This window comes from Eulemur rufifrons, chromosome 8 (genome assembly GCF_041146395.1).
Source record: "Eulemur rufifrons isolate Redbay chromosome 8, OSU_ERuf_1, whole genome shotgun sequence".
In the NCBI taxonomy this organism is placed as follows: Eukaryota; Metazoa; Chordata; class Mammalia; order Primates; family Lemuridae; genus Eulemur; species Eulemur rufifrons.
In genome coordinates, this window is record NC_090990.1 from 114,898,178 (window position 1) to 114,910,265 (window position 12,088).

Below are 12,088 nucleotides of genomic sequence, written 5' to 3' on the forward strand. Positions count from 1 at the left end.
GATGCCTTCTGTGGGGGCAGTGGAGCACTCGGTAGGCGCCCCAAGCCATGCTGCTCTGGGGCTGCACGGTGGCTAGAGGCAGCCCCTAATAGGGTCTCCAGCACCCCCTGGGTCAGGAGTGCAGCTGGCATGAGAGCCGGGTCAGGGGCAGAGAGCTCGTTAAAAGTCCTGGTCCTGGCTCCTGGCTTTCACGCCCAACAGCTGCTGCTGTGGTCCTGCGGTTATGCAAGCCAAGGACACCCGGGGCTGAGCCCCAGGCTCCCCATGTCCAGCATGAGTTTTTCCCCTTAACTACCTACCCAGTGTCTGGGTCAGATGCTGTGACTCCTATGCACAACCTATATACACTTTGAAGGTGCCCCGCCCTTAACAAAGCAGCCTTTGGCTTTACAAACAGACTCAAACTGCTAGCTTCCATTCCTGGTCTCTCCTCACCCCCATTTATCCCACTTCTTTCTCCTCTTCTATGCCTTTTTCCTCGGGAGGCTGCTCCGTGTTCTCTGAGGAGCGCCCCTGTCTCCCCAAAGAGGTGGGATGGCATGCTCCCCCTCGTATCCTCCAGGCAAATCAAAGAGGTTTTGGGGTAATGGCAGTAAGGAGGGGAGCAGTTCTCTGGTTGCGTGAGAGGACTGCAGACTGGGCAGGCATGGGAGGTGGGCAGGGGCCAGTGGGCTTGGCATTTTCTTTTGGGAAGCTGTCCTGAGAAGTCCTGCTGCGCTTTCATCCCTTGACCCTGGCAGCTGAGTGGCTCAAGGTCAGGAAGGCAAGTCTCAAGGCCCCAGATTTGGTCACTTCCTCTGGGCAGGTCCTACTGGGACAGACACTGAGGTGGATCAGCAAGCCCCAGGGCTTTGGAGAGCCTCTGCAATGATGTCAGTATTTCCGGAACCCCAGCCCTGAGCTATTCTCGCCCCTTTTCTGCCTGGAGTCCTGCACGGCCTCCCTGCAAACCCAAGACACCAAGACTCTTCCCTGTCAGTTCGCATATTTTGAAGTTCTGCTGTGTGTGGAGTATCCCCTTCCAGTCCTCCCTGATCTCCCTGACCATTTTCACTTATTTGGTTCAAATTCCACGAGTCTTCCTTCCTGCGCTTCTACCTAATGGACCTACCCCTAGAACCAAAATGTGCTGGCCAAGAACAGAATTCAAGAACTAGAACATTTTTCCCCCATGTTCCACCTGAGTGGAGGAGACCTGGTGCCTGGAACTGTCACTGTGGGCCACCTGTAAACAGGCTGGGCAAATTCCAAGGCCAGGCCCTGCCTGACTGTCCCAGGTGTCCAGGACACACAACAGGGAGCTTATTTCACAGCCTGGGTGGTCCTGGGAGGTCACTGACCACCTTCCAGCCGAGGGGGACTTGCCCAACTAAACTTGTCCCCCACAGTGCAGACAGGGACTCATTAGACCCAGATCCTCAGAAGTCCATTTCTCTGGTCCTATCCTCCCCCAACTACAGCTGTGATCCCAACACCAAGTCCTGGGGAAGAAATTGCTCTTGGTGCCAGCTAGCTGGGCCTCCTCTGGGCCAGGCCCCCACTGGAGATGGGCCCAGGGCCAGAGAAAGGGCTGTGTGAGTCAGTGGGGCGTCTTTGTGGCGTCTCATGTACCATCCCAGTGGACTGTTGAGGAAGGCTTTCATGGGGATGCCACTGGGGGGTCCTTGTCAGAGGGAGAGGGTGGGGATCAGGCTGACCTATTTTTCACCATGCCTGTTGGTTGGTCCGTCGTGGTGGGGCTCCGCCAAGCTTCCTGAGTGAAGCACGTCAGAGTGGGGCTGCTGGAAACTGTTCCCAGTCTGCAAGAGAGTCCTCCCTGCCTGTTAATCCCAGGCACTGGGGGAGCGGCCAGAAACTCCAGGGGAAGGCACCGATGAGAATGATGTGGACTGGTCCTCCAACTCTCCTTCAAGCACAGCCTGTGTCAGCCCCCCCTCTCTATTGCTGGAGCTTAAGTCCTTGCCCAGACTTCATAATTTTAGGAGGAATGGAGAGAGGAGATCCCTCTGGAAGTTTCTTTGTCCCATCCTGCCCTTCACACACCAGAGCGAGGGAATTTGATGTTGACCTAAGACTTGGGATCCAGAGAACAAGGCACAGCCAGACCAGCCAAAGGTGGTCTGAGCATCCCCGTCCACTGCCTGCCTGGTCCTGGGAGCAGAGGCCCAAAGACTCAGGAACAAGGAAACACTTTCTGGCAGGGGCAGATGTCAGCCATCCCATCCTCACCTCCGCCCCTATTCTTGGGCTTGCCAGGGTGGTGGTCCTTGCTGTGGCGCCAATCCTGGCACCTCCACACCCTGTGGAACATGCCATCACAGAGCACTTCCCCGAAATGAACCCCACTCTGGCCCCAGCTGATCCGCCCAGACCACAGAGCACATGGTTCCCCAGGGCCCCCTCCCCAGCTGGAGCCTCAGCAGGCAGGCCTCTGAATGCCAGGCTGCCATGGAGGGTGGCTGCCCGGAGGAAGGGCAGGGAAGGGAGAGGAAGGGGGAGGCGGAGACTGAAGCGTCAGCGTTCTCCCCCCTCCCTCTATTCCACCCACAAAAGCCCCTGGTTCGGTTTCCATCCTCCTTTTTGTGTTTTCCATTGCAGCTGAGGAGAAGGCCTCCAAAACTGCCAGCTTCCCCCAGCTACCCTTGGACTGCCAAGGGGGACCCGGAGACGGGCCCTCTAACTTGCAAGGCTCCCCAGGCCCCTGCCTGGCCAGCCTGCGCCTCCCTCTTTCCCCCGGACTCCCTGACTCCATGGAGTTGGCCAAGAACAAGAGCAAGAAGCGCCGTAACCGCACAACCTTCAGCACGTTCCAGCTGGAGGAGCTGGAAAAGGTCTTCCAGAAAACTCACTACCCTGATGTGTATGCTCGGGAGCAGCTGGCTCTGCGCACGGACCTGACTGAGGCCCGGGTACAGGTGAGGGCACCATGGGCACGGGGCTCTCTGGCTGCCTCGACCACCCAGACTGTGGCCAGAGCCTGGAAGGGCTGGGAGAGGCAGGCGCTAGCGCCTCAAAGAGCTGCCTTTCGCAGGTCCTGCCCCCAGCCTGCCCTCCTGGGCTCACCCTCCATGCCCGGCTCTGCTGCAGCCACAGGCTCCTGCGGCCCAAGTTGAGACTTATGCGTGGGTATAAAGGTAATGGCCTCTTGGAGTCAAAGACCTGTGTGGGAGGCCTGACTCTGCCCTTACTAGCTGGCTAGATGATTTTGGGGCATGTCATTGAATCTCTTAGTCTGTTTTCCAATTCAGGAAAAGGGAATGATAGTATTATACTAGCAGCTTAGGTAGTATCTAGAGGATCACAGTGTGGCAGCATTTTGGAAGCCGTGAAGTGCTGAACACACATCAGAGCTGCTCCTGAGGTGGCTCTCCAGAATGAGAGGGTCCCTGGGGGGGGGGAGGGGGTCTCAGGATCAGTGACTTTCAGTCCCTGCCAGCTCTCAGACCCAGGCTGGGAGAGCCTGGCTGGGAGCCCTTCCCCACCCTAACAAACTCCCCCACTGAGATAGGGCCCCAGGGCTTCCCCGATGGGGGATGGGGCTGTGGCCAGTTTCACTTAGAAGGGAGTCCAGCCTGTGGGGAGGGAGTGGAAGAGGGGGAGACGCTGGGAAAGGGGGAAGGGAAGTCTGTGTCCAGGCATGTTGGAAGTGACAAGGAACATGAAAGTGGCTAGCAGGCTGGGAGTGGGGAAGGAGGTTCGGTAAGTTTGGCCCAAGAGGAAAACGGCTGTTCGTTGCCTTGCTTTGAACTGGCTCGATCATAGTAGGCTCCCCAGTGCCAAGCAGGAGGTACTGGGCGGGGTGGGTTTAGGGTTCCGGGGAAAGGGGAGGAGGTGACCTCTCAGGCGGAGGAGCCTGCCTCTCACCTCAGAGGAGACTTAGCAGGGGCAAAGCTCATGCTCATCACATGCTACAAGGGGCCCTTCCAGAGACCCTTTTTGAAGGCACTGGGACAGGGGCCGGCTCTGGCAGGATATGGGGACTCGCAGGCCTGTCTGTAAAGAGGCAACTGCCATCTAGCAGAGAAGGCCCTACCATCCAGTACAGGACCAGAGGGGCTTGGGCTGCTTCCCCTTCTCTGCTAGGTCCTCCTTCTCCCAGGTAGCAGCCAAAACAGCTTCCAGGACTGTCCCCCAAGGGTCCCCAGGGGCCGGGGTTATCAGGGCAAGAGGCCCAGCATTCAAGACAACCCCAGAATGTATAAGCCATACGAGAACATCGAGTTTCCAGAACACCTCTGCAGGCCTCGGAGGCGGGGTCCAAATAGCTCTTCCCTATGGAAGTGCTTGGGGGAAGTGGAGGACGCCTCCTTCACTCACCTCCTAGGCCCTTCCATCCCTGGAAGGGTGCGTGGGTAGCCATAAGGCCCCAGCCTGATTCTAGAAGCTTTTCTGAGGATTGAGGCACTAGACTAGGGATGTTTTCTCCGACAGAAGTGTGACACCCACTCATAAACCCTGCCCTGTGGAGAACAATAACAAGACCACACACTGGACAATACAAAGGGCAGGTCCAGAGCCTGGGGGGGGGGGGTGGGTCTACAGTGGGGACTCTGGAGGAAAGTGGGTGGAGACAGAGAAGTAATTCCCAGTCATCAGATTCGCTGGCTCCAGGCTTCTTCATCCGCCTGCAGAGGAGGGAGAGTACAGAACAGAAATCCAGGCATCTGGGCAGGTGGGGGTGGCCTTTCCCTGACCATGCACCAGACCTGCTCTGGGGTCTCTGCACCCTGGGATCTGGGGGGCTGAGTATGCACAGCTCCTTAGCTGTCAGCGCCTTACCTGCCTGCCTGAGTAGGACTGACCATGTTGAGCGTGAGGGGCCGGGGCGGGATTTCTCATCCCAGCCAGGGTAGCTGGGTTACTTATACACATACGTGCAAACACACATGGGATGCTTCTGTTGTGGCTCACACCCAGATCCCTGGAAAGCAGAAGTTGTTTTTGTTTGTTTAGTTTTGTTTGATAATGCTAACATCTAGCCCTGAGGCTGACACGTAAATGTTCATTAAGTGATGGAAATACAAAACACATACAAGAATACACATACATGTAGCAGTCATAAGGCGTACACTAGACAAATTTCTCACAGATAATGTACACACACATGCACAATACAGAGATGCCACCTCAAACTGCCAAGAGCTTACAAATGAATGGGAGAGACAGATTCCAAAACAGATGATAGTGGAATGTGGGAAGAACAAGGAGAGAGGTCCAGGGTATGATGGAAATCCAGTGGAGGTGTCTAGCTTGGATGTATGTGTTGAGGGGATGGGAAACCTAAGCGACAGCAGGAGAGAGCAACATAGCAGAGTACTTCAAAGGAGAGCTGGGGTGGGAGCTTGAGAAGTAACTAGGAAGAACTGGGTGTTGTGGCCTGGCAGGACATGAGGCTGTGGAGAGAGGTAGGGGCCTTGTTAAGGAGCTGGGCTCTGGGCCAAGGTCTCCAGGGAGCCACTGAGGGTTTAAAGCAGGACCATGACCAGAACAGAAATGTCTTTTCAGATTCCTCAGATGCTGGGAAGTGGGTAGACTGGAAAAGGAGATGAGGCAGGGGGACTAGGAACCTAACACATGTGCATGGTCCAGGGCCTCTGAGACCCATGGATCCCCCCATGACACCCCTACTAAGCATAGCCATGCTGGGGAACCAGAGAGTGACTCAGCCCAGAGATTGGTAGCTGGGGGCCCATGGGGCCAATTAACCCCCTCTGGGCTTGGGCCTCTCTCAGGCTTCTTCCCAGGCTCCCCTGGCCCTGAGAACAGTGAGGATCAACAATCCCCTGCAGCTCGAGATGCTCCAGCCTGGAGCAAGCTCCCCACCCCACAGGAGGACACAGCATGACTCTCTCCCCAGCAGGCTCCATTCCTCAGGGGTGCTCTGTCACCCCCTCAACCCCTCCCAACCTGCCCCCAGGTCTGGTTCCAGAACCGCAGAGCCAAGTGGCGGAAGCGTGAGCGTTATGGGAAGATCCAGGAGGGGCGGAACCCCTTCACGGCTGCCTATGACATCTCTGTGCTGCCCCGCACTGACAGCCACCCCCAGGTGAGACCCCAACCCCACCTAAGTCAGGGCCCAACCTTGTCACGTGGGGTTGCCAGAAAGAATATGAGCTCTGGCCCAGGGAGACCTGGAGCAGCCTCAGGGTTCCGTGTGACCTCGGGCAAATCACTGAACTTCTTCCTCTGCAAATTGGGGCTCTTGCGTGTCTCATGAATGATACATGCAGAGCACAAAGGAATCATAAAAGGAAATTTCATTTTGGGAGCAGTGGCAAGGGCCTCCCAAGATGCCACTGCCAGTGTTGGGGGTAGGAGGGGATAGCCCTGAGCCAAGTGGAGTTTTCTTGGAAGTTTTCTGGGTCCCCAAGGACAAAGAGAGCCTCTGGGTAAGGTAGGCAGCTCTGGGGCTACTGGCTCATGGGCCTTCTTTTCTCTCTCTTTTCAGCTGCAGAACTCCCTGTGGCCCAGCCCAGGATCTGGGAGCCCCGGGGGCCCCTGCCTCGTGTCTCCTGAGGGCATCCCTTCCCCATGCATGTCTCCATATTCCCACGCCCATGGGAGTGTGGCTGGCTTCATGGGGATGCCAGCCTCCCCTGCAGCCCACCCTGGCATCTACTCCATCCACAGCTTTACCCCTGCCCTGGGGGGCCACAGCTTTGAGCCCTCCCCAGACAGCGACTATAAGTCTCCAAGCCTTGTCTCACTCAGGGTGAAGCCCAAGGAGCCACCCAGCCTGCTGAACTGGACCACGTGACCGGTCACGTGGACACGCACTGTGCTATCCACCCCTTTTCTGTTCCCAGCTGCTCCCAGCCCATCCCTGCCTGGAAGCCAGAGAGGACACACCTCTGCCTCCAAGCCCCAGATAGTTCCAGGGGCCTGGGGAGAGCAGCCGGGACCCTCAGCCCCCAGCATGGAACATGCTACAGGGTCTTTTCTCTTAGAATAATGTGGGGCTGCCTAAGAGAAAGGGCTTCAAAGGACTCTTCCTACCACAAACTGAGTTCCCTCACCCAAACTCTGGGCTGGAGGGAGGGAGACACTGCCCTGCGTCCTTGAGACTTTGTCTGACTGTCATTTCTCCAGCTGAAACAGCGTAACTGGCTCCTCATTCAGAGAACCCAGGAAAATGGGAGGAGGAGGATGCAGAATGAACCGGGAGGGGTTCTTTGTGAGAGGGAAACCCCAGAGAGTCCTCGGTGACCACCTAGAGTCAGCCTGGCTTCCCCCGCCCCACCAGCAGGGGGCCTGCAGGGCGAGGTCGGAGGTCGGCCCCCAGCCCCCCTGCTGCACTCATCCCTCACCCCTGCCCCTGTGCCCTGTGCCCGTCTCATCTTCCCCTTCAAGGGGGCAGAAATTCCGCCAGAAACCACCACATATTTGGATTCTCTTTCATAGGATCAGCCCAGAGCTATGCCACGGAAACTGTATTGCACGTTGCTCAGAAGAAAACAGATTTCCACAGACTCTGAGATCCCAACCCCCATTTTTGTAAAGATACTTTTGTTAAAAAAAAAAAAAAAAAAAAAAGTGCTGCCCAGCATAGTAATAAAGGTGGTGGTGTTTTTTTATACCACGTGATTGTATATCCTTAGGGCTGGGCCCTTTAGGTCCCATCTGTGCCCAGGATCCAGGCTGAGCCAGGCCCTCCTGACGGCCCAGCAGGCTCCCAGAGGTCAGGGGAAGATGGCCTGCAGCAGAGCTCTCTGCATGCCACGCCTGGCCCTGTCACCTGCCCTGGGGTCTCTGTGCCTTTGGTTGGTGCTGGGAGGCAGGGAGAAGAGTGGCTCTAGGGCTGGGCTCCCTTGGCAGGAACAATTCGGGTGGGAAGGAGAGTGAAAAAGCTGAAATAACTCTGTGGCTAAACTGACAATAGAGGGGAAGTAGAATGGAAGGAGGCTCTGAGCTGTCCCCATGGGCTGAGACCCCAGAGTGGTGGGGGCGGGGCAGCTCCCTTCTCCCAGGCGCCCCAGGAGCTCATCTGAGCTGTGGGGCAGAGACGAAAGCCAGAGCTCTTTCTTGTGGTTTCAGAGTATTACCCTTTCTATCCTTCATCCCCACTTTCTGACTTATCTCTGAAGCCTGGAAGCCAGGAAAAAAGGAGGCCCTCCCAACCTCCCAGTAAACACAACCACATTGCCTAGAAGAATTCAGCCTCAGCCAGCAGCCCGGCGCCCCCACCCCAAGCCTCATCTTTCAGGCACAGAGAAACCCAAGCCCACAAAGACACAGGGCTGAGCTTATTCCCAAGGAGGGAGCGAGTCCCCCAGCAGATCAGATTTCCCAGCCAAGACAGGCACTGTGACAAGGCCATGTATCCCCAAAGGAGCCAGTGTCTTCCTTCTCTTCCCTTTCCTTCCCTCGATTCAGTGCCTGGTTTCTGGCGATTTCCTTCCTCTCTCCTCTGATGCTGACTCTGAGGTCCAGGTGTGAGCCCTGTGTCCAGCAGGGGGAGGGACACACCCAGGAGGAGGGAGGAGAGTCAGAGGCATGCCCAGCTGCCACTGATGAACAGAACCACCCTCACCCACCTGGTCAGTAATGGAACTGGGGCTCGAGCCCACCTTTTTTATTCCAGGGCTTACACTGCTGAACTAGAAGTTTCTTTATCCAAGGAGTGAACAGTAGTAAAGTTTTGGACCTTCTGCCCCATAAAAGTCAGAGAGATGCAGAGAGGTTAGTTTGTTCTACGAACATTTATTGAGTGCCTACTCTGCCAGGCACTGTGCTGGGTGCTGGAGAGAGAGAGCAATGGTAGATAGAGAAAAAACATGGTTCTTTCTCTTGGCTTAGAAAGATGGAGGGAGGGAAGAGGAAAGGATCTGTCAAAGCCCAAGCAAAGGAAGCAGACACACAGGAGAAGAAACTAACATCGAGCCAGAAAGCAATGCAGCAAGAGTGGGAGAGGCAGGCCGAGGCCAGGAGAGGACCCGTGGCGGGGGCCCTGCTTGGGGAGGGCACAGGGAGGCCAGAGACCGGCTACTGGCTCTCATCCAGGGGCATCTGCCCACAGCTCATATTTTTCTGTCCAGTGACAGCTAAATGAAGAGAAAGCTAACTTTACAACCGCCCACTTCACACATAATGAATATGAATGGGCATCCCGTAGCCTGTTCCGTGGGATTATCTGTGAGCTGACGGGTCCTCCCACTGACTGGGCCATCCCAGTGGCCTGTCCCCTGGCAGGGCGCAGGCAGCCCTTCCACCTGCTTCCCATTAGCCGTGTCCCCCTCCTCTCCCACACCCCTAAGACACAGCCCCCAGGTCTCCAGATGTCCCCACCCTCAGCCTCACCCCAGAGGTGACCTCAGACCTCAGCCTTGGATCCCCAAGGCCAGGCTGCAGCTCTGGTCACTCCTAGGAAAGGAAAGGGGAAGTGACTCTGCCTGGAATCCCAACTTTAAGGGAGTTGTTAGGTTCAATCTCCCTTTGGAGAGGCTCCTCTCTGCCCAGTGAGGCCCACTCAGATATGCCAGAGCCCTAAATCTTGGTCCTGGCAGGGGCACTGGCACCAGACCAGGACTGGAGGGCCATAAACGGGGGCCCATCATTCCAGCCTTCCTGCCTCAGTGGGGCAGCGGGAAGTCTTCTCATTAGAGGCATTTGATCTTCCTTCCTCACCTCCCCCAACCATTTACACATCAACCTGAATGACAATCCCAAAGTGCAGACCCTATGCAACTCCAGACAGGAACAGAGGCCAGCATGGCCAGGAGCTGGGCGGACTGTAACATTTCCTTTATCCAGCAGAGGAAGCACATACCTAACCCCTCCCCAGCCTCCTCCAAAGGCTCATCCTGGCCAATTTCACCTAGAGGGCAATGAACCTGAAGCATCTGTTCTCGGGGCCATCGCTGATGACACTGGAGCCCTCCCTTCCACTTAGCGGCTGTGGGCTCCCCCAGCAGTCTCTTCTCCAGGAGGCTGGGACCAACAGGTCCTGTTGTGAGCCCTTTAGATGTCTGTCTCTGTACCTACCATGCTACTACTTTTACTTGCTTTGGTGGCTGTCTCTCCATCAACTGTGAGCTCGTCAAGAGAAGTGAGACTGTGGTGTCCAAGTCACCTGGACATCCAGGGCATCCAGCAAGGGGCCTGGCCCAGAGTAGGCCTTCAGGTGTGATGGGGGTTGCTGGGTGAGCAGCTGACTTCTGAAAGGCCTTGGATTCAGAGCAGTGAGCTAGGTATAGGGAGATAAGGAGGCCTAGGGCATGGTTCTGGTCCTTGAAGGGGATTTCTGTTTTCTAGGAAATGGACACAAATTCATAGGTTAGAGCTGGAAGGACAATTAGCAATACTAATAATTGCTACCACTTATTGTTGTCTCTTGTCAGCCAGGTATGTAAGTTCATTATCCATTATCTTATTCAGCCCTCACAATAGGGCCATTATTCAATCAATTTTTACAGATGAGCCAACTGAGGCTTAGAGCCTGATTAGCTCAAGGTCCCTCAGTGAGTAAATGTCAGAGCCTGGATTGAAAGTCAGGGCTGTCTCACTCCCAGAGGGTGCACTCCCCGTGTTTTACAGTCACCAGCCTGAGGCTGACTGTGCCAAGTGCCAAATGAATGTAACAGTTATTGCTACTTTGAGCAGTCAGTTCATTAGAGGACTGACAGGAAACCAGCCTCCCAGCAGATAAACCTAGCAGGTACAGCAGGGGCAGCCAACACAGGAGTCCTCTGGGACCCAGAAGAGAAAGAAATTTAGGCTCAGGCTGAAAAGTAAAAAAAAAAAGTAGCAGCAACAGCCCTTAAGTTACCTTGAGGAGGGCACATCAGAGGCTAGGCCAAGGCCAAGCCTGGATGGCCCAGTTAGGGCCTAAAGTGGTAAACATCTGCCATGAATCTTCTGTGCCAGGGACCATGCTAGAGCAAATACTAAGTATTGGCTAAGGTGAATAAATTGCAAACAGAAACCTGAGGCAAGTTCTTTACTCCTTCTGAGCCACAGTTTTCTCCTCTACAAAATACGGGTTATAACAGTACTTACCTTTCAGGGTTATTGTAAGGAATACGTAAGATATTACACATCAAGTGCTTACAACAGTGGCTGGCGCATAGCAAGTACTCAGTATTTGCTGGCTACTGTGTAGAAAATAAGCCTTCAAGAAACATCTAATATTGTGCCTAGTACCTATTTGGCACCCTGTAAATGGTAACTCCTGTGATTAACAAGGGACAGTTCCCATCCTCAGAGTGATACAGCCTCAGTATAATCCGTCCCTCCGTGGATTGAAAGAGCACTGGATCCTGAGCATCATTAGCAGTAATCAACTTTTTATGTAACTCAACCGTTTACAAAGGGCCTCGTGTACTCTGCCCATCTTGTGACCCAGATAAGATAAAAGTCACAGAGACTAGTTGGCTCCAAAAGACATTTCTGTACGAAGATCTGGGTTAAAATGGCCAATCTGGGCCAGGCATAGTGGCTCATACCTATAATCCTAGCGCTTTGGGAGGCCGAGGTTGGAGGATTGCTTGAGGCTAAGAGTTCAAGACCAGCCCAGGCAACACAGTGAGACCCCCTCTCTACCCCCAGCCAAAAAAAATAAATAAATAAAAATAAAAAAAAAAAAGCCAACCTGCCACTCACACACTCTGTGGCAGTGAGAAGGCCCTTCTCCTCCCCAGGCCAGCTCCTGGGGCTACAGATGATGGGATTCATCTGCTCAGGCTTTACGGCCCTTGCAGCTTTGATATTCTGCATTCTCTTGTGCAGGTCAGAGGAGAGACTGGAGAAATCAAAAGGGAAGGGGGACAAAGCCTCAGGGCAGGCAGGTTCAGTGACCTAGGCTGCATGGTAGAGTGAGAAAGTGAAAATCATCTTCCCCAAATTAAAATCTCAAGGTACGTACTTCCTATCAGTCCTGGCAAGAAACAGCAGGAAATCTATCATACATGCACAGATTGTGTCAATTCCCTTGTCCTGTGTAAGTCACTTTGAGGCAAAGGGCCAATCAGTCACAGGGATTTCCCATCTCATAGGCTGTGTGACCATCAGGAGTATACTGCTGGCTTCCACCCCTGCTGTGTCTAACCATGTTGGCACATCAAGGCCTGTACTGAGGCTCAGCAGGTCCCAG

General features: G+C 54.9%; 1 protein-coding gene across 1 annotated transcript in view; it reads left to right on the plus strand.

The window, feature by feature from the left end:
- The window catches only part of ALX3 (ALX homeobox 3), a 9,855-nt gene extending 3,035 nt beyond the window's left edge, over positions 1-6,820 (plus strand). Inside the window, exons 2-4 of the mRNA XM_069479033.1 lie at positions 2,599-2,915; positions 5,918-6,046; positions 6,449-6,820. Of these exons, the coding sequence (XP_069335134.1) occupies positions 2,599-2,915; positions 5,918-6,046; positions 6,449-6,757 (755 nt within the window). The 3' untranslated portion in view covers positions 6,758-6,820. The remainder of the gene's footprint in view (positions 1-2,598; positions 2,916-5,917; positions 6,047-6,448) is intronic.
- Positions 6,821-12,088: the final 5,268 nt, after the last annotated feature.